The sequence below is a fragment of the Populus euphratica genome, unplaced genomic scaffold (assembly GCF_000495115.2).
Source record: "Populus euphratica unplaced genomic scaffold, PopEup_1.0 scaffold58.1, whole genome shotgun sequence".
NCBI lineage: Eukaryota > Viridiplantae > Streptophyta > Magnoliopsida > Malpighiales > Salicaceae > Populus > Populus euphratica.
Genome location: NW_011499864.1, coordinates 558,606 through 581,871, shown reverse-complemented (window position 1 = coordinate 581,871; position 23,266 = coordinate 558,606). Strand labels below are relative to the sequence as shown.

Below are 23,266 nucleotides of genomic sequence, written 5' to 3'. Positions count from 1 at the left end.
GGTCGGAATCGTCGAAAATGATGTGGGTGAAAGGGATAAGGAATTCGTGCCCTTTATCAGTGTAAAAAAAGAAATGAGAATCAACTTCTAATAATTTAATCACTAGAAACCCTAATTGATATCAGAGTCAAGATAAGAAAATTGATTTCGCAAATGAAAAGTATTAGTATTCTTAATAAGTCTTACCTGAGGTAAAATGCATTGCTTATTTGTTTGATATAAACTAAAAAAATATTGTATTTTCTAATTGTTGGGTCATCTAGGATTTAAGAAAAGTTTTTTCTAATACAAAGGTCTTTATCTTATTAGGTTAAAAACTTAATTGTTCTAATGCTAATATTAAAAATAAAATAAACTTTTTATTTTATTTTTTATATTTAATTTTTTAAGTTTTGTTTTGCAAAAACTCATTTTTATTTCTAATAAAACACCAAGAATAGGCTTAAGGGGTGTTTGTCAAACATACCCTTAAACCTAAAAAATGGCAAGCCAAACAAGGTATTAAACCATTTGACCCAATTTGTTTTTACCCGACCCAACTGTGTTGACTGAAAATTTTTTATTAGACCATAATTTAAACCAAAAATCTTGATTTGACAAAAAAGACTTAAAAACAAAACTAAAGCCAAAAACAAATTAAACACTCAAAAATTCTTAAACAAAATGAAACAAACATAAAAAAAAATAAAATCAATACCATCAAACATGAACCTCGCAACATGGGTTCTAAAATAGAACATATTTGATAAAAAAAAAAAGCACATATATATTGAAAATCATACAAGGATCATAATCTAGCATCAGTTATCACTAAAACATTATGATTTTTATCAAAATAGGTTTCGGTTCAAAACCAAAATTATAGGATTAAAATCTATCAAAAACATGTTATTCATGTAAATAAACACTAGATTATCTACTAATCATGTATAACAAAGGTGTTTGTGCAAAGAAATAGACCAAATATAATTCAAATCTAGGGGATAAGACAATGTTCTTCTTAAGAACATGAAGAATATACCTAGAAAATTCCAACCAAAACAACCCCTACCAAACACACAAATGAGCATTTTTTGTCTTTCTAAAACATGCTTTTTTTATTCCAACAAGTCACAATATCATACATAAGCATGTTTGAAATAAGAAACTAATAAAAAAAAATCAAAGCATTAAAATCAAACATGAGACATCAAATAAAAAACTATGAACGTAAAACAACTTATATATTCATGCAACATGGATTCAAAATTGGTGAAGTTTTGCCTCTTACAAACTTGTCAAGCTTAAGAAACTTCAGAAACATTTACATTAGCCTTTCAAACCTTCACATTTAGCTTCCTTTTTAATATATTTTCTTTCTTTCTTCCTCTCTTTATTTATAGCCTTTCTTTTCTTGATCTAAAGGGTGTTTTGTTAGGGTTTTGGGAGGTCTTAAGTCCATTTCTAACCTCCTAATTTTAAGGGAAGTGTTGTAAACCCTTAATAAAAACCTATTGAAAAGCAATCAGTTTTTGCATGATAGTTGCATTATCGAGGCTAAATGAGTTGTTCATTTTTTAGACCTTGTCGAAGCAATTCTGACATCATCATCGCCTGAGACCACTTGAAGTTGATAAAAGCAGTGCATACCTTTTATTTTGATCCAATCTTATTCAATTTGGAGGTCTATAACTTCACATTCATACATTTAAAGTTGTCAACTAGATCAACCAAAACTGTCAAAATAGAGATACAAGTTAACAAATGACATATCATTCATCTTTTCTTCATTAAGTCTGAACGACACGCTCGTTTAGGATTCTTAATTTGAAATATAGCAAATTTTGATTGAATCTCTATTCTTTTGATTGCTTTTAATTATATTGGTAATTGCCTTCAGACTTTTAATTTCATTCAATTTTACCCTTGTCAAATTCAATTGACAGTCCCCGTTATTTTCATTTTAGTTATTGGTTATGAATTTATGCATTTCGACCCTTAATTGGCTAACAAGCTTTTAATTGTTTTTAATTTGACCCCTGATTTGGTCAATTTCAGCCACTGCATTCACATGTCCTTTTCAGCTTAGTCCTTGGTTTAAGATTTTTTTAATTAAGTCCTTAATTACCTATCAAACTTCAATATTTATGCAATTAAACCCCTGATTTGATCAAAGTAACTCTTAAAAATACAACTCAACCCCTAGACTTTAATTTCTTTCGATTAAAGTTTAAATTGTCTTCAAAAATTAATTTTTTTTACAGTTAAATCCTCAATAATTTCAATTAGACCTTGAAAAAATCCAATTGAGTTCTTGAACAACTAATTTTGAATTTTCTTAAATTAATTTTTTATCTGTTAATAGAGCCTTCATCAGTGAAAAATATACTGTTAAATTTTTTAATTTTATATATTTTAATCTTTCTCAACTAGTTTTTTATAATTTCTTAGGTATTCTATTGTATTTTTTTTATTGATATATTTTTTTTTATTTTTTTAGTATTTTTTTTTATTTTCTCTATCCTTTGCATTTTTCCTGATTTTTTTGTTCATGTTGAACTCGGGTAACAACAAAAATAATGATCATGACAAATATTATTATTGCCGTTGATATATGTTGCAATAAAACTTCATTATTCTATTATAAAAAAACTAGAAGGCAGTATATAATTTCCAAAACCAAGTCCACCAGAGAGAGAGAGAGATTGTCTCAATTAATTAAAGTTACAAAATTAAATAAAAATGAAGATGGAAACCCCAGTAAATTTAAGTGAGCATGCATATTGTTGATTCAAACTATAGCTAGTATCATAAAAGGGGGCTGCCATGTTATGTCATATATAAATATATTTTTCCTTCAAGGGAGTATATGGTTTCAAGCCTTCCTAACTTAATTATATATGTTAGTCAAACGTCTTCAACAAGAAAATAAATAAATAAAATCAAAACTTAATTAGTCTAACTAACTTTGTAACTATAATAACTACAAACACGTAATATTTTTATTGGAACAGGGAATCTCAATATCTTCAAGAACATGACCAAGGGTTTACCAAGTTAGACAAGAACATGACTAAGTAGGAATTGATTTTGGATTTGAAGTGTAATGTAAGATGGGTTTGGTCATTGGACCAGGAGTTAATATATTCTGGCCAGAGTCGAGGTAGAGATAATTAAGGATGTGAAACACATGAGACCACATGGAACAGCCCGTTTAATGTGATATTTTGGAATATTAAGACTTGGTGAGAAATCAGTCGAGCTAGATTTTCTTAATATAAATCTGATTTTCCAAGTTAATTAACATGTGAAACTATTCCAGCCCACTCGTCATCAATAATTCTCTTCGTGATTAAATAATTAACCAGCACCTGCTAGCTCCAGCAGAAATACAAATAAATAAATTAATTAAGTGATCATCAATAATCTCTATAGATTTTGTGATCTGGGTTGTGTGTGTTTGTATGTGCATATTTACACACAACACAGATCACAAAATCTATAGAGATCACAATGTGACTCCTTTTTATTTTTATTATTATTATTATTATTAATATTTTGGTGCAAATTTACTTGAATCCCTCGGAATATACCAAATAAATATGAAGAGAGTTTCTATGAACGAACTTCTCGAGACAAAATTTGGTTTTCTCGACGACTATTTTCATAGGCAAAATCAGTCTGTTTGTCGCTGTGGTGTCATAAATACTCTTTTGCCGTGGATATCGAGTTCTCGACCGCTAAATCTATTTCCTTTATGATCCAGGATTGCTTTACAATTGTCAAAGTTAGTGGGTAGTCTGGCATCATTTCGCAATCAACAAAATGGCGATACTTGCTATATATATATATATATAAAGCATTGTCGTTGTAGTTTTCAAAAAATAGAGAGGAAGGTTGAATTAATCTAAGTTAATTCACCTAATCTAATCTGTTACTCATACTTACATGAGTCAATTCTGAATAGGGTGTTGTAATTATGATAATAGTTTTGTTAACACCGATTCTTTATTCATTTGTGTTTAATATTATAATAATTTGTGACTCGTGTAAAAGTGCAGTGTATATTAATTAAGATAATATTTGGTATTATAATAGTGATTGTTTTTAAAAGTATTTTTTATTTAAAAATATATAAAATATTTTTTATTTATTTTTAATATTAGCAAATCAAAAAATTTAAAATAAATAATTTAAAATAATTTTTTTTTTAATTTTAAAAATATGACTGGACCGTGAAAACAAACAACTCCTAACTAAATGCTTTTAAAATTATGGTTGAGATAAAATGCAGTTTCAACCACACCTTAGCATCCTTTTCATAACTATGACCACCAAGCACTTTTATAAAATTAATAAGGATGGTGCTTGATTTTCTTTAAAGTTGATTTGTGTCTCTGTTAACATTAAGGTAATGTTTGTTATTACTGTAAAAAAATTATTTTGTTTAAAAATATATTAAAATAATATATTTTTAATTTTTTAAAATATATTTTTAAATTTATCTTCCCAAAAAAATCCAAAAATACTAAAAAAATTATTAATTAAAAAAATTAAATTTTATTTTAAATGCAATGTCACCATAAAAACAGATACAGCCTAAAAGCAACATGCTCCATTGGAACCAACCCATTGTCCACTTTCCATGGGGCTGACATCTTATTCAGACAAAAATCAATTGCCCCACGTATACAAATTTCGTATTTCCCATAAAAAAAAAAGTACCAAAATTCTTCTTTCAATCAAATGCAATATTGCCATGATAATATCCCACTCTTTACCGCACAATATGTAAATAGGTTTATTATCATTAATGTAAATAATTATTTCAATGAAAAATTTAATCTATTGGATGAATTACTTTCAATAATAATTTTATATCAAAACTCCAATAATGATTTTCATGTTTATTTACAAGTATCCCACCCCATCAAAAAGGTTAGGGCCATCCCTTTTTTTTTTTTTTTAGGGTTGTTTTAGTAGAGATGATCACCAACAAAAGGCATAAATAAACGAAAGAAAACAAAATATTAGCCACTTTTCTTTCTAGAATAATTTTGAAAAGTTAACAATTCTTGTATTTGGTAAATAATTGTTTGTGTCATTCTAATAAATTTAGAATTAAATTGTTAATGAGATTTTAAAAATAATTTTATATTATTTATTAAAAAATTGGGATTGTCAAGTTGACATGATAGTGACTAACTTGGATTTCTTCCATTGGGTCCAAGTCAATGTGACAGCCAAATAAGACAACTAGAGAATGAATGTACTAGCTAGCCACTAACTCATAAATAATTTTGATTGATTGTGATATATGGAAAAATTCAACTTCTTTTCTTAAAAAAAAAAAAAAGTTCTTCGTCGGCTATATACATAGATATATTCAAAATTTTGAGTACATAGGAAAGAATCCCTTTTATTTTTTTAATGAGAAACAAAGCATTAGATTTGTAATAAGGTGGTGATAGATGACATTATGATGAACTTAATCTAATCATATTAAAAAACGAATAGGAAGAGCACATTACAAATTTGATTATTGTTTTTTTTTTTTGGAAAATGCTTAATATCTAGGTTGGATCTTCTAAATTAATGCTGGGAGTTTTTGCTATCTTTTTAGATGAGGAGAATCGTTTCTATTTTATGCCTTGGCTAATTTAATTAATTAGATAATTATCTCTACTCTAAGGTTTGGAGATTATAATTAATTAATTAATAATTAGCTAATTAACTATATTGTTGGTAGAAGTCCCCATCTGTCATTATTTCTCTGAATTAAATTTGCAAGGATTTCTGCACTGGTCCCTGATAGCTCCCACAGTGTTATCCCTTCACAAACTTCGTTGTTTTCGGCTGTAGAAAGGTCAAATACGAAGAGATGAAGAAAATCATATGTATGGAAGATAATAAATATTGCACAAAAGATCTCGATTTGAACACAATATTCCAAATTATATTTGCCAGTTGATGAGTTGGATATGGTTGGCAATCATCCTATCTAGGTTTTCGATCGGGTTCCTACGAGAGTCGACCCCCCTCCATTTTTTATGAAATCTAGCCCGGGATAGCGAGCCGTTATGGGATTCATACGGTGCATGAAACCAGCCTAAATTAAGTAGCATAGTAGTATCGTATATGGCAGCATCGGCAGTAGTAGACTACAAATTAGGAAACAAGAAATTGCTTCATAGAAAATAGAAGAGGTTGAGATAGGGAAAGGGTTGGATGGTTAAGTTCGGGTTCAAAGGCGTGGCTCGTCATGTTCACAACCTGAAAAATGGACCCAACATCGTCAGTGGGTGAGGAATTGCAAGTGGAAGAGATGAGTTGATTGCGAGGTGGGTGCATGATTATGCATGTGGATGGGGATGAGTCTTCTTCCTCTCTAAATCTCCCAAGTGTCAACAAGAACTAACCAAGAAGAGAGAGACATGGCGGAGAGGGGACCTAAATGATAACTATACCATGGACCGATTACAGATTGTTAAAACTGATCAAGTAAAGGGACCCAAGCCCAAGTCAGTCTCAACCCTAGACGACGAAGCTTTCATTTGTTTGTTGTTGCAGTCAATCGTGTGTTTGGCTGTGCTATATGGATATGATTTAATCAAGAAATTTGATCTTTCTGATTAGTAAATTCTCTAGTTGTAGATAGATAGATATACATTTTGGTTGTTAAATCCAAAAACTCAACTTCTCAATCAAAATCAATTGAATCAAAAGTTCTTCAACTAATCAAGATTAATATACGTAAAAATATTTAGTTTTGATAGTATATATTATCATGATTAATCTACTAGATAAATTGATTGATTTGATAGGTCGACAATACTCGATATCTCGAGAACTTAGTTGAATCTAATAAAATTCTATGTTGGACCAAATGAATTAATCACATTTGTAGTATCACAGTTGTATAGTTTTGAAGATCAAAAATGGTCCAAGTACGTAGTAGGGGTCCTTGAGTCCAAATCCACATTTATAAACAAGAATCATGCATGGTCCTCACCCTAAATTCTAGTGAACCTTGTGGTGGAGATGGCTATGGTGGAGCCGTACTAGACACACACCATAGCGTACTAGGTGAAGTTTTTGTGGGTTTTCCATGTGCATTCCTCATGGGTGCCATTAGAGAACTTTTGTCCCCATTTTATGATCAAACCTCCATTGGATTCCACATTATAGTCATTCTTCATTTATTAATATAGCTTGTCAATCTTCATCTACTATGATAACTATATTGTCTCAAATCTTAGATATTTGTGTTTGCAAGTTGTAGTTCTTTCTTTATTTTTTTTAATTTTTATTGGTTTTATCCCATTTATATCTGTTTCTTCGATTAAATATATTTTTATTTTTTATGTAAAAAAAATAACAAACATGATCTATTTGTCTCAGTGATGATACCTACACTCTTTGGTTCCCATAAGACTTATAATGATAATATTGGAATCAAAGACTAATTTTTTAAGATACTGTAGTGATCGGACCCTACAACAGAAACAATGGCATAAGCAAATACAAAAGGAAAATCCCATCCTACTGTAGTGATCGGACCCTACAACAGAAAAGGAAAATCCCATCAACTACTCGAGTTAGGAACCTTTTCTTATCTAGCCCAAGAATATTTAAGGCTTAGTTGAGCTTTCTCTCTCAAAAAGAAATTGGGAACAACAACGGATTTGGACTGACAAATATAGCATTTAAACTTTGAGTCCCTGTCTCTCTTGCCTTGCAAGAACACTGTTGAATCACAAGCTTTTATGTGTAATATAAAAAATTCTTTTAAGGTGACCTAGTCTATCTTAATTTGACCAAGCCAACCATATCACGGAGTAACTTGTTAAGTCACCATGTTTAATCGGAGTCAGCTCTCAACCTAGATCAAAAGCAAACCTGTTGCGAAATAGGAACCAAGAAGACAAGTTCCTGAACCGACCTGCTAAAACCGGTTTGATAAATACGTGAAAAAACACTACTCCAAAGTATCTAATACGATAAACGGGTATCATTTTCAAACTGGGGAACTCTAAGCTAGGACTCATACACAACCCTCGTCCAAGTTGAACTTTGTACATCTAGCACCGAAAGATATAAATTGAAGGAAGGAATCCCTCGTCGCAAGGCAAAATCTTGTTTCTGTTGCTCATCAACACCATGCTTAATAAAAATTCTTGAAACCTCACTAAAGCAAAGCCATGCTTCTAAGCAACTTCCCAGAATCTGCAAAATCCACCGGCTGCTCTATGATACATGAATCTTCTTCAGCCAACACAAGAATCCATAAAAGTACTCACTACCTTCTTTGACTTCTGAAAATACAAGTCAGTAGATTATACCCTGGCAGATCATTGCTCAACGGCCATTCATACAGGCAATGATTTATTGCTGAATCTTTAGCAGCAATGCATGGCTGTGGAGGTTGAAATGTTATGAAGCTAGGTACAAAATTCATTCAATAAGAAGGCATATAACATAAAGAAAACAAACAGAGAAGTGCATAAACCAATTCCATATACTTCTCATTACTAGGTATAATGTTTGTATGTCTGAGTTTCTCTCTTTTTTACAGAAAAAAATAGGGTGGAGAGAGAGAGCAATGCCTCAACCACCAACCAAAGACACTGCTTGCCCTAATGAATTCTCTATGAATTTTTGCTGCCTAAAAAATGACCAATGAATGCACACTCACTGAACAAGAAGATATATCCTTGCCCCTTCGATAGCCAAAAAGGATTTTACAACTTCGAATCTCAAAGAAACAAATAAATAAATAGGAATATTCTACAAAGGAGCAGGGATGCAGAAAAAGCGTGTAAACCACCAAAAAAGGGGGTAAATTTACAACCAAGTAACACTACTGACCAAAGAGCAAGATTCCTTGCCGACTTCGCACCTAAAAAAAATAAGAAGAGCATGCTTGAGCCTCTTTATCTTTACTCGTGTAAGAATTGGAAGGCTGGGTTCTCGAGTAGTTCCTCTGCCGGTTGAACATCCATGAAATCTTTCTCTTGTAGTGAATTAGAAAGGTCTTCCGCAGAGAAGGGAATGCTGTATTAAGAATAATCAGTTTGATCATATTGAAAGAGTGAACGTAAAGACATTTGTTTTAGTTGTTGTGAAAAGACCACTTCATAGAAAAGCAATCATAGCACTGTTGCTGTCAAATTACATGCTGCTGTGACATTACACGTCTTATTAATAACCATACAAGTGCTTTCTCTATGGAGCAACTCCTTGAACCCCGAGTGTAATACTTAGATTTTCTACCCATGGAGTGATTCCTTAAAATCTACTAGAGGAGGTTAGTAGTTTCTACCTTGTTCCATTTCATTTCTTACAATTCAAATTTGTTTCCAATTTATAAATCCCAAAATCACCAAATTCTACAACCCTGAGCCTAATACAGACATCTAAAACTTCGCTAAATGGTCCTGCACAGTGCAATCATTTTTTTGTAACTTCGCTGAATGGTCCTGCACTGTGCAATCATTTTTTTGTACTTAATCTTATAGATGTAAAAAAAAATCATATTTATCTTCAAAGAACATGCGCTTTCCTACTTCTACAGGATAGGAAGAAGCTTTTCACATTAATGTTCTGCATATCCAAATATATAAGAGAGTTTTTTTAATAAAGCTTCTTCTGAAATCTGAATCTACTTTGTATAGTAATAAATCGCAAGTATATGAAATTGAAGAAACTCTTACCCAGAATTGTCATCCAACAAAAAGGAATTGCTAACAGCACTGTTGGAGTCTTCTGTCATCAGTACCCTCATGCTAGAAATGACCTGAAGAGAAATCATGGGTGAAGTCATTGATCATTCAAATCCAGTTGATAAGGCATATAAATCCAAAAACACCATTATTAAAAAATTTAGACATAAGAACTTACACCAGGTGACACGCTCCGAGTATTATAATTGTCATCCCAATATAGTGTACAGATTCTATATAGTTGCTGAACACTCAAGATCTGAGCAATCAAAGCATTGATGTGAGAGAATTGCATGAAACAAAGAACAAAACAAATTGCTCAAACATAAATATAAAACAGAAAGGTGGGGTATGCAGAGAAATAAAAACACAGCCTGAACTGAAGAAAAAAAAAAAAAATAGGGCTGGTTGCACATATCAAGTTTCTCAAAACTGCTCTACCGAACCATGCAAGCAGATATACATGTGTACATGCAAAGAGAGACTTACAGGGCACAGATCATTTGTGATTTCATCGTAGGATATTCTGTACTTCTGATGTATGACCTGTGAACCAAAATTATTAATAAAAGATTCAGTGAAAAACACGGCAAGAGATTTAGTGGTTTAAGACTCAGAAGAGAAGCATTCTTCTAGCATACCAAAAATCCAACAGCCTGTCTTATGTGCTTAAGTTCATCCCAAGATGAACCTGCATACTGCAATCAAAGGAGGTGAAAGCATGAGAATCAGGGAAATTTATACACATGACAGACAAGGAATCTACATCGCAGAAAAGTAAATAATCATCACAAGATAAGCATAGTGACAGTAAACTGACAAGTAAAGGCATATCAGATTACCTCTTCTTTTGCTTGGGCACTCCATAGCTCTAGCTCAGCTAACCCAGATTTTACATATTCACCATTGCTAAATGTGCAACACTCGCGACGTAGGAGAAGACTGGATATCGCAAGGGATTCCCATATTAGAAAACCTTTCAGCAAAAAAATGATAAAATCAAAGGACCGAAATGACTAAATACCTGTTAAACAATTGCACATTGATATATGAGAAAGTTTGAGTAAAGATCTTCTGGATAAGAACTGGAGGCACCTGAAACACCAATAACTGTAAGAACATCTGCATTTTAAAAGAATATTAACAGAGAAACCGATAGAGATCGTACAAAATTTTGCTTCAATGTACTCAGGAGAGTGTTTAGACTATCAACAATGCTCTGCCAGTGACTTAAAGGAGAATCTTTCCCAAAGGACCGTCCAGATCTTAGTACACTTCCCTTGGAAGTCCTGGGTGCCTAAATTCAGCATAAAAATAACTTGACTTGAAAAAATATTGCTTCAAAATATGAAGGGAAATGAGACTGAAATTGGCTCCAAAGCAATTGCAAATGGAAGTGGTGAATCAAACAGAATACCTGAATGCATAAGGAAAGCAAAGATGCCAACTCCTTCTTCAAGTTGTCTCGAATAATTCCATAAATTTTCTCTACATATGCTGAAAGTTGTTGCTTGAAAAGCAAGGCTGGATATTTTGCCTCTACTTGGCGCACGACAGCTAGTGCAGCAGCAGCAGCAAGGTTGGAAGAAGATGGTGATGAGCGAAAACCCTGGGATTGACACAGAAGCCAATTTAGAGAAAGAAATCCACCTTTCAAAAGAAGAAACTTAACTAAAATTCCGATACCATTGTCATCCGCCCAAACAAGGATGTTGCCGAGGGAGGTTTCCGTTGCGAAGTTGCACTAGCACCAGCTGCCTTTATACTTCGTTGCAGTAAAAACAATAAAGTAGATGTATTTGATAACCAGTAAGCCATATGTTCATTGTTTTCTTCATTCTGCAATCAAGAATACAGTTATGGTACTTATGCTGTTTGATCATTGTTGAGTGGAAGTTGTAAGAGCTCCAACATTTCAACTTATGTATCTCCATCCATGATATTCCTTGTTTAATTAATCATTTCCCTTCAATTCAAGAATGCCTTTTAAGGAACAACCATCATAATATACCCGGTTACCTCAATTGCTGAACCAATCATTTGAATGAGACGATCAAACACGCTAGTCCTTTCTGCTTCAAAAGATTTCCAGTGGAGAAGACATCTGTAAATGGTAAGCGCAGCAACAGGCTTTCCATGACTGAACCCGATGTTATTTGTTACACAGTTAATAAGCGCATCAATATTCTCCTGCAGCAAGAACAAGACTCGAAATGTTGAAATTATATTAGCTGATGCTCTGCATAAGAACAAACACAACAGATGAAGCACATCCCAATCTTCGAAAGCACATACATGTTGACGCTCAATGTGGGATCTCCTAAACTTGCTGTCTGACTCTGTGCCATACGTCTTAACCGGTGTTGCACTCTGTGGCTCCTGCAAAAATAACTCAAAACAATTATTAAATAACACAAGCGCAGTTACAGTAAGTAGATGGTCAAAGAAAAGAAAATCATTACATTGGCTTTATTCTCGTCATTCAGATGGTGGCCATTTTCCAGACTCTGGAATTAAAATAAAAACAAATGAGAGAGAAGAAAGGAGAGAGAGAGTAAACCAAAACAAGCTTGCAGAAAACATTCACCTGAGTTGGTGGAATTGGAGGACGCTCTGACAGCTTCTTTGCAGGTGTTTGTAACAGCCCTTGCTGCCGAAGAACTTGGTTCTCCATTTCAATGTCAGAAAACTTTTCTTCAAGCCTAACAAGTCAAAAGGGCAGAAAGAGAGCATGAGTATCAAGGGATTGCTATGAACACAGAATAGTTCAATTCCCACATTGTGCTAATCAGTGATCATAAAAACCCCTGCCCCCTCTCACAAACACAGCTTAACCATGAAAAATACCTATGCATAGCAGTCTTCAATTCGACTATTTTTGATTCTGCCTCCAAAGCTTGCTTCAATCTTTCCTCACTTATTCTGCTTGTCTCTTCAAATTGTTTCTCTGTTTCATCAATTTTCTTTTCCAGCGATGTTACGAGAGCCTGAAATTAATCACATAAAAATAATCTAATTAGCAAAAACGAATTCACAACTAATTCACCCCAATATTGGAGAGAAGTTCTGAGAAGCCTTTACTTCATGCAGTGATATAAATGTTGGCATCATCAAGCGAAATAGAGATCTTTGACTATCAACCCTCCTTACCTTGAGTTTCTCATTTTCTATAGTAAGCTTCTCCAGGGCCACATGGTCTACTACTGGAACCTCCTGTATAACAGGTACTTTCTCGGCCACCTTTATGGCAGCCTCACGTTCCTTTACTAGCATTTCTTTAGTTTCTTTGAACTGAAGTTGCATTTCTTGCAAAGCAGATTGCAGCTTTGCATTTTCTTGTGTTTTGGCCTCTTCCATGTCAGCCTACATATTACATGTGAAACATAAAGTTATAGGATGAGATGTTCAAGGTTTACTTAGTTTTATATTTTGCCAAAGTATATTCAGCAGTTAAGTGTATCAGATATACAAAAAGCATTCACGTTGGATAGTCACAAGAGAAGCAGATAGCTTAAGCAGAAGTTATAGGCATCTGCGTTAAAAAGCATTAGCACACAGGAGCTTTGTCCATGCACGTTTTAGGAGTTCTATGTTTTGTTGAAGCTACATGTCCAACAGTTAAGTGTCCCCTGTACCTGGTCTTAATAGAGCAAACAAGGAGCAGAAAACAGGAACAATATGGAAGTTTTTAAAACAATAACTGCACACTTATTCTTACGCTTGTTTCAGCAATCAATTTGCCCAAATTCTAGAGTGCTATAAAAAACAATTGAAAAGCATGGACATAACTAAAAGAAAAATGACTAGAGACAACAATTAAAAATTGATGGAATTTGGTCCCATTTTTAGACAGGTACAAATAAAGCTCATTTAATAAGTTTATTGGTGTGTTATCATACATACCCTCATGCGTTTCTCAAGCTGAAGTCTCCATGTTAATTCTTCAACTTGCTTTTCCAACTTATTCTTGGCAGCCTGAAGAGCTCCTGTTTCTCTTGCAGCCTGAAAAAAAGAGAAGAACAAGAAGAATTCATGTAGAAGAACCTCCAAATATACATAAAATAAAAGAACAGAACAGCATGTGCACCTGCTTTGAGAGAACCACATAATTTTTAAATACAAAACTAGAAAACATAATAACACAGGCACAAAGTCCAAACTCCAGACAGCTTGAAGAAATCCAGGAACAAGAAAAAATAATTCTCTATATTTTATTTCCAAATGCAGTGGTGTGTGGTTAGTTCTTTCACAAAATACAGATTAAGCATTAAAAAAAACTAACAGTCACATGCAACCTTCCTAGCAGTGCAGGACACAGTACAATGACAGGAAGAAAACCATGTAATAGTCTTTTCATAGCGCAAGATCTGATGGAACAAAAGAGAAGAAAATACAGCTTCCATCCTCTCCCAAACCATGCACCATAAGATCCAATGGAAAAACAAGGGAAACTGACCATCTTAAGATTTCGCAGTTCTTTACGAGCAACTCTTCCTCTCCATGCACATTGCGTTGTGATTGCTGCTTTCTTTAACTTCTTATAATGTAATCGGGCCAGGTATTTGCGACAATGACTCTGGGTTACAGAAACAATTGAACAAATTCAAATCAGCAACACAAAGCAGAAAAGGGAAATCAAATCATTGCTACATGAACAGAATATCATTACCAAAACCTGCTGGAGAAAATTTTTGAACTTGATGATTGATTTCTCAAGAATATCTTACCTGGATCATAATCACTGCTCTAGTCTGCCTTCTGAAGCGTAAATCATCCCGAGCAGCCATCCCGCGCATGCCTGTTTGAATCGAAATAGCAGAATAACACAAATCTTTATAAGCTTTCCTAGCAATATACATGCGTAAATCTCTTTGGATTCTCAGAGAAGCAGCCTCCCTGCGCATGTTCTCATAGACATGACGAGCAATTTGTCCTGCATCGAGTACAGATAAACTCAAGACAGTTAGAAATGAGAATACATGCACCAATACAGCTTTTAACACCATAACCATATGTTACCTCTGCATGCAGATTGAATCTGTACCACAGACCGACGGAGTGTAATAAAGCTTCTGCGAGACAAATATGACCGGACTTTCCTCTGAATAATGCTAGCTGATCTTCCTAAGACCTCACTCCTACGAGCATCCAATTCTGCCATTTGACCAGCCCTAAGAAATACCTTGGTTTTACCAATCTGCAAAAGAAAATGGAATGTCATGGTAGCTCAAAAACCTTCTCAGAAGATCACTGCAAGCCCACATGAGAATGCATGCACAATTTCAAAAGAAGCTTTATTATTAGAGCAACCATTAAAAGGTGTTAAAATTCACAGCAGCTGAGGAAGGGCACACAACTCTAAAAAAGAAGAATGCTGCAAGAAGAGGGTTTCTCACTTGTCAAATAATTACCTGATAGCCCGTGAGCCCAACCTTCTCAAGAAGCCTCTTGCAAGCAGTGACTTCATCCGAACTAACATAAAGTATACGATGAAAAAGTCAGGATCTTCATCTTGGGAAGAACATCTTATGAAAGAGAAACAATCATATACCTCCCATCCAAAACTTCAGGTGCGAGAAGGCCAAATCGATCTACAAATTCATCAAATGTCTTTCTAGTAGGAAATCCAGCACAACTAATTCTAATTGCCTCCATGACTCCCTGAGATGAGACACGCAATCCGTATTGGATTGTAAACATTCAGGCAATTCTAATTACAACAATAAAAAATTCACGGACAGAGAGTAATAGACAGTAACAATCTCACCCCACATCGCAGTTGTTGAAGAGCATTCTTATTCTCAAAGATCGCTGGCTTAAGAAGATTATTGGGCTTTACACAACGAATGTAATGTGGCTCAGTTGCACTGAGAGTTTCAAGTAATGCTTGCAGTTGTTGCTGTGGAAAGTACAAGTCAGAACTTCATGCCCAAAAAGCAGACAAAGCACATCATAATGGAAAAAAATAGACCATCACACCTTAAACCGAGAACCTATTGAAGAGAACTTTGATTGTTTGGAAGATTCTTCTGCTAAAGGTGGAAATAAACCCGACACAAAGGAACATTTGGAAGCGCCCATGAGTGCCTGATGTTCAGCAACAACATAATCTTTGTTCTTGTCCAGGAATAATTCTGTTTGATATGTGACCTGATAAATGTCTCAAGTTACTTGCCAGTGTTTCAAAATTTAAAGTTCCTTATTTTTTTACAACATTCAGTGTATGCCATAAGCAGTCAGCCAGAGACTTACATCACCAGCATAATGGCAAATTGTGAAATCACTTCGGGCTAATTTTGGCTTGGCAAACCGCTTGTGGTTTTTAAATGTCTGGTATAACTTTTGGGCGAATGTTTCATGTGTTGATCTTGGAAACATGCTAAAAAGTACAAAAGACATGAATCAGCTATCCTACAATAAGAAAAAGTCAGAAGACTGATTCAGGGAGAAAAGGTAATGTTTGCCAGAACTTTTAAGTCACTGGTTTTATTGTGTGCTAGAAGAGAATGCATACAGCAACTTTGCTAGCATACTTACCAAGCTTCATCCAGAAGAGCAATTATACCACCAGGTTTCTGAAAATTCATTGGAAACAGTGAATATTGACAAAAAGGTAACCCATGAATGAAATTAAAGATTTCATTGATGCCTTTTCAGTTTCAAAAAGAAATATTGAACATTTGACTGTTAACAGAGGAGTAAGACTAACATAAGTTCCAAGACAGTAAGAAAAGAATCAGTGTGGCACCAAAAATAGTGTCACATTTGTGGCATATCTGGTTGGAGGGATGCTAGAATCTTTGAGAACCAGTACATATACAAGGTTGTAGGATTCAATAGTTTTCATCTCTTCTTTTGATGTAAGGTTATAAATGCTCTAGGGCTGTTCTTAGCTGATATTCAGCAGGACTGGACTGCTCTTCTATGATATTTCTTTGTTTTTCTTTCACATTAGGAAGACGACTTATTCTCCATCGCAATTTCATAATTCTTTTCAGTCAGTTAAATATAATCTTCTTTTACACTTTTTTGTAAAAAAAAAAAACAAACCTCTTTATCAAGATAGTGAGATGGAAGTGAACAAAAATCACTGCATCAATATCTGTCATGGATGCTACACCATCCATTTGAAATCCACTTAATAATGAAAGAAATTAATTGCATAGCATGCAGCAGACTCGAGTATCATTTACTACGATTAGAAAAAAAAATTAAGTGTTACAGCCGATTAAGCCATGCCAGCAAAAACTTATGTAGAGGTTAAAAAACCTTTTCAATGAGATCCAGAATATCTTGATTATCAACAAACTCAATGTAGCTCCAATCGATTTCTTCTTTTGTATATTCTTCTTGCTCCATTTTGAAAACATGCTGCACAAAAGAAGGATTTGCATCATAAATTATACAATATAATGAGAAATAACAAGGGCCTCCTTGTATGGAATAGAAAACTTCCATAAATGTACCTGATTGAAATGCTGCTGAAGCTTCTCATTTGTCAAATTGATGCAAAATTGCTCAAAACTGCAGGAACCAAATGATAACAAGCATCAGATGAAAGAATCAAATAGGCATCTACAAAAGGTCATCACAAGGTGTTGGTTCAACTATCATTGACGTCTTTGCTCTGCCCTCTATGAAAGCAGAGCTTGTGGCTGTTCTATATTGAAAACATCCCCAGAACAGTACATGCCATCATATACTCCAGCACATCCCAAAGTGATAAGAACATTGACTGGGCATGAGCTCCTCTCTCAATGCCCGCACGAGGCAAGTACAGTGCTCCAACAATGATGGGTGAAGGAAGCTTGGTGGAGTTTCTTGAACCAGTGCAATTGCAAATGCAGAAACATTAAAGCTGGAAGACAGTGATTGGCCTAACAATCTTAGTTTCTTTCTCAACTAATCTACACAGCCTAACCATACTCTACACCCTAGCATCCACTCCTACATAGCACAGATTCTATTGCCTCAAGACATGATGCTGGACTTGTCTTGAGAGGCACAAGTAAAACTTGTACCAGTTCTCTTAAAGAACTAATCAATTATAAAACAGAAAGGCATACCAGTTAAGCACCTGTTTGTCTTGAAACTCTCAAATCCATAAATATCCAGCACCCCAATCAAGAACTTTGAGTGAGGGTCTTGACCAATTGAACTATTAATCTTATCAACAAGCCTGCAGAAAAAACAGGGGAAACTATTAGATAATGTGATTGATCCCGAACAGCGGAGTCAATGCTCTGAAGAAGTCAGCATAATTTAACACTGTAACCATTAATTAATGTGCAAGGAACATCCTTAAATAACTTTCTAAGAGTATGAGAATGAAACTTACCAATCAAACAGCCTTGAATACACAACTTTTGCCAACGCGTCTCTACTAACTGCGGCAGATTCGGGATCCAGCCACTTTGTAATGGTTTCATCACGGGTAACAATTACACGTTTGCAGAGAGAGTCTTCCAATGCTTTTGAATCACACCTAAAGAAAATCATGATTTCAGAAGCTGCACTTCTTTGATGGCATATAAAGTGTATGTGTTGTTAGAATAGCATGGCTTTTAGAGTGTATGCATGTGGTAAATGAAATTGATTCTTTACATTAAAAGCTCAGCCACAGTTCTTAAATGAAACCAAGACTTTTCATCTTTAGGTACTGATGAGTCCATTTCCTTCCCTTTTGCAAACTCAATGTTTCCAAGATGGAGGACTGCAGCCACAACTCGAAATATGGCATCCTGAAAAGCATAACAGAAAGATGACAATTAACAATTTAACATTTAATGAGATTTTTATCATTTGAAGACACTGTCTTTGAGAAATAGCTCCATATACCTGCTCTTCAGCACTTATTCCAACAATCTCCATAGCTCTTCTTGTGGCAATGTATTCCTTGGAATCATCCACAACATCCAATTCATAGCAATTCGATTGATTAAGATAATGGAATGTTCTTGGATTCCCTAATTTGTACTTTTGAACATCCTACAGCATAAGGAAAAGAATTTACACTAAACATTAGAAAGTACGAAATTCAACATTTGAATGTTTATGAGTCATTTTTAGAACTGTGGCTATAATTAAAGTCCACCAAGCAGAAAGGAGACAAATACCAGTATATTGATTAAACAATAACTTTGGAGGCATTAGTTTTCAAATGAATTTTGGTTTATATATATCACAGTTTGATTTCATGAGACAAAATACAGTAAAAATTTCAAAAAAGTGAATCTTACACGAGTATAAATTAAGAAAGTGATATTTGCACTCCATGAAATTTATCACCAAAGTACCAAAAAAATGAATACAAGTTGGAAAGAGAAAACAAAACTCTTACAGAAGGGGCAGGATCTATATCTATTGTCTTAAATTTTGCGAGAAGCAACAATCTGTAAAGCAATCTAGACAAATTACCTCAGGTGGTGCAGCGCAAAGCATGTAAAAACAGTGGTAATTTCTCTCAGGATCAGAAAGCTGACAAACACGTGACCTTTCTAGCAAATAAGTTCTGATAGCAGCTCCTGAAATCCGTCCCCCCTGATCAAACTGAATCTCCACGAACTTACCAAAACGACTACAGCATTCACAGCATGCAAATAAGAACAGAGCCTAATCAAGCTGACTAAATAGCAAAGTATTAACAACATATACATTAAGTTTTATGATAGGTCATCCCACCTTGAATTATTGTTTCTAACAGTCTTTGCATTACCAAATGCTTCCAGAACAGGATTAGACTGCAAAATGGATGAAATACAAAAAAAGCAAGCATGTCATGGATTATCTAATGGCAGAAATAGCAAATTTCTCAAAACTTCTAAATAAAACTGAAATTGTGAGACCATATCACCTCCAGGACTTGCTGCTCAACAGTCCTCCCCTCAGTTGCAGCTCTCCCTCCCATGTAAGCAAGGTAGCGCATCAGCAATTTTGTGCTTTCCGTTTTACCAGCACCGCTCTCACCACTAACTAAAATTGACTGGCTTATTCCTTCATTCATCATTAGTCTGCATCAGCAGCAATAGCCTTTTCATCGTCTAACAAGAAAAGTTATAAGTACACAAACTGTCAATTACTAACAATTTAGTACCTGTATGAAGCATCTGCAACAGCAAAAGGGTGTGGGCTCAGCTCACCAAAGCTTGCCCCTTTATATTGGGCCATCATGTGACTATTATACAGATGTGGTAGCCTCGTAAAAGGGTTCACGGCAATCAATATATTCCCAACATAAGTCTGGGGACACCATTTACAGTATCAGTGTCAATAGATTAGAAAATGGATAAGAGCATGCACCAGTTCGACTTAGCTACCCGACACCAACCCTTATAAAAAGAAAATGCAACCTTTTGCTTCTGAATACTCACATAAATTTCGTTCATGTCATATCTTGATCTTAAATTCTGTAGGACACCTGGTTCATGCAGATAAGCCAGTTTTGTCATGTCATCCACTCCACATGGAGGGGCTTCAGCATCCTTAGGGTATGTTTTGGAAGCCTTGACAGTGACCTGTAGTTTTCCAAGATTACAGAAAAAAGAAACCCAAATTCAGCACATCTCCTTTCTCATTGCCATGCATTCTCAGTAATCTAATGAATATATATGATCAAATTTCATGCAATGAAACACAGAACTTCAGTGGGATATATGCTTGATGACAAAAACAAACCAACTAGGCATGGCAAAAGAACAAAAGTAAATAATAAGTCCGAATTAAAGTTTGGGCACATCAAACATGGGCATTGTGGAGTCTTAATAAAAGCACTCACCGTCTTTCCAGATGTGCAGAGGACCTTAATGTCTTCTTTGTTTATCTCCACAACTTCGCCATCAATCCAAGCTTCATCAGGGTCTTCCAGCCAAACAAGAGATCCAACCACCAGACTGGCAGCAGAGGCCTACAAAGCCAAAAGTGTCAATGTTTTGCCTCTTAAATTTATCAAGTCATACTATGCCACCCAAATAAGCTGCAAGCATCAGATATGGTATTGTTATAGCAAATGAGCACTTTTGATCGTATATACCCATCGATGATTGTCGAAATGGTGACCATGAATTTTCAATCTCCATAAATCGACTGAGAAATAATTTGTAAATCTAATTCCATAAGTATACTAAATACACCGAACAATAGATACAGACTACAAAGGAACATTTCAGCTGTCATTGCTTCATCATTCGAGTTGCTCATGCAGAAAATACAATCTCCCTCCATCATTTACACCCATATTCTATATGCTGAGATTGCAGTGTTGATTGATATATTTGTTTGATTGGCTCCACTTGATACTCGAAATGTCAATCCCATAGTGGAAACAACAGCCCTCATAGAAAATTAAAGCAAATGTTGCTTGCAGGGTACTAGGCAAGTGCTTATTGCTTGGCCTTTTTTCTTAGGGGGCTTGGAGGGTACCCGGCAAGAGATTGTTGCAAAGCCTCTTTTCTTAGGGGCCATGTGTGGGTTGCATGAAGTTATTAACAAATAATAAAACTGAAACTGAGGACATTAAGTCCAATTACATGCCCCCAAGTCTTATTCATACAGATACATTACATCCACAAAAAGAAATAAAGAAATGATTCATGTGGCCTGCCACATTTTGCAGGCAGGAGGCCTTAATAGAGTTGAATTAAGTACGGCCATTGATGAAAAATGCATCAAATAAGGGCCTCCAGTTCCATTTCAAGGTTCCAGCAACAAAAAACTAATTAAAATATGGTGTTTCACAAAGCTTTAACCATGCAGGGACGACTAAACCATACATAAAGTATTGAAAAGGACGCCAGAGCAGAGTCCCCTGTAATCCCTAGCCCACGAGTTCAAAATGGGTTGACTTGAGGTGAGCTACTAAAGATGAACAAATACAAATCGCAAAAATGGAATGCAGCCTCCATTTCCAATTCATGTAACATCTAAAGAGAACACAATATCTAATGGTGTTGCTAAAATTATATAAAAAAAGGACTCGTTCGTTCATTATTTTGATACCAAAACTTGAGTCAGTTATCATCACTAATCCACAACAGCAATCCAAGTATACTCAATTATCGCATCTCATCTATGCTAATCGATTCAATTAAAACCTAAACTACATTAATCAATTTATAAATAGCCTTGTCAACATGGTAAACCTAAAAGTCCAAAAAACCTTAGTATGAAACTAAAATGGGCACTTAGAAAAAAAAAAAACATCATCGTTGCACATATCTCAATGAGATCAAATCATCACCAGAAAAAAAGAAAAAAAACATTCGAGCAGAATGGGGGTGCAGATTATGCTAATATCACCAAACAGATAACATCTTCAACTTCAATTTAAGCACAGATCAGTCCACCAGCAAGCAGAAGACAAGCCATCCATTAAAGCATCCACAGCTTGAAATGGCAACAAAAAAAAAACTTGAAAAAAAAATAAAAGATAAGCAGCAAGTACCATTTTAACCGGGACTGATCAGATCAGAAACTTGGGTTCGCTCCTCGATCTACTACGATAGATAAAACCAAAACAAAGCAAAAAAATCTTTCACTTCTGTTCCCACTTCTGATTGCTCCCACAATGGATTTACACCCAAAAAAACCAATAACAATACAAAGAATTTGATTTTAAAAAATATAAAAAAGAGAAGCTTAAACCCTTCAACAAGGCCAAAATTTTATGAAGAAGAGAATAAGCTCCTCTCTCCTTTCTCTTTCTCTGTCTCTGCTGTCAAAGCAAGGAACTTTTCTTGTTTAATGTTTTCTTCCCCTTCTTTAACGTCTCTCTGTATGTTTTTTTTCCACTCTTCTTGTATTTTCTTGATTTTCTCTTCCTTAATAATAATAACTATTATTATTATAAGCTTCATTAGCAAGGTAATTAATGTTTGTTGATTAAGAAAAGGGCAACGTTTAATGGAGTAATCACAACTCGATATTCCGATGCTGCCCTTAAATATGGGCTGAAATTACTAACTTTTTGATTGACAACTAACGACATGGTCAGATTCGAGTCCACTAAGGTTTGTCTTGCTGTCTGAATCTTACAAAATTGAAGTGTCAAGGCGCTAAATGAGGGAACGCTCTGTGCTTCTAAAGAGGCTCCCGTTCGAACAGGGAAAATTTTAAGTGCAAAGATTTTGCATGCACTCATAAAAAAAGATAAAGTTAATAAAAATAATGAGAAAATATGTCTTGAAATTAATCAAAGATATTTTTGTTATATATATATATATATATAAACATTAACTAAAAATCGATACCTCTGTCCCGGGGTGGCTCCACCCCTATTTTTTTTTCTTTTTGTAGCCTTCCTACTATTAAAATCTTGGATGGTAATATAATTAATATGTAAGAGTAAATTATGTCATCATGGTAGTTTTTGTTTTTAAAAATGATTTTTAATTTATTTTTTATTTAAAAACCATTAAATTAATTTTTTATATGTGTTTATATAATTTTGATGTGTTGATATCAAATATTAAAAAAATATAAAATGTATTTTTTAATGTATTTTCAATTTAAAAATATTTTAAAAAAATACTCCACAATATATCACCAACTACACACTTAAGCATCTATTG

General features: G+C 34.4%; 1 protein-coding gene across 1 annotated transcript; it reads right to left on the bottom strand.

The window, feature by feature from the left end:
- Nucleotides 1-8,479: 8,479 nt before the first annotated feature.
- On the bottom strand, nucleotides 8,480-22,522 carry LOC105125665 (myosin-6-like). The gene is made up of 39 exons (XM_011026218.1): nucleotides 22,141-22,522; nucleotides 20,476-20,604; nucleotides 20,072-20,215; nucleotides 19,795-19,940; nucleotides 19,555-19,711; nucleotides 19,383-19,441; nucleotides 19,119-19,278; nucleotides 18,540-18,689; nucleotides 18,306-18,442; nucleotides 18,040-18,186; nucleotides 17,779-17,880; nucleotides 17,168-17,225; nucleotides 16,971-17,072; nucleotides 16,239-16,276; nucleotides 15,954-16,080; nucleotides 15,681-15,851; nucleotides 15,469-15,600; nucleotides 15,253-15,362; nucleotides 15,113-15,173; nucleotides 14,721-14,898; nucleotides 14,429-14,634; nucleotides 14,158-14,277; nucleotides 13,605-13,703; nucleotides 12,852-13,064; nucleotides 12,549-12,688; nucleotides 12,289-12,403; nucleotides 12,164-12,208; nucleotides 11,997-12,080; nucleotides 11,721-11,891; nucleotides 11,388-11,540; nucleotides 11,119-11,310; nucleotides 10,870-10,998; nucleotides 10,726-10,796; nucleotides 10,544-10,643; nucleotides 10,343-10,399; nucleotides 10,191-10,247; nucleotides 9,880-9,960; nucleotides 9,693-9,775; nucleotides 8,480-9,033 (listed from the first exon to the last, which is right to left on the bottom strand). Exons 1-39 carry the CDS (start codon nucleotides 22,141-22,143, stop codon nucleotides 8,919-8,921), a joined length of 4,542 nt encoding a protein of 1,513 aa, XP_011024520.1. The 5' UTR covers nucleotides 22,144-22,522; the 3' UTR covers nucleotides 8,480-8,918.
- Nucleotides 22,523-23,266: the final 744 nt, after the last annotated feature.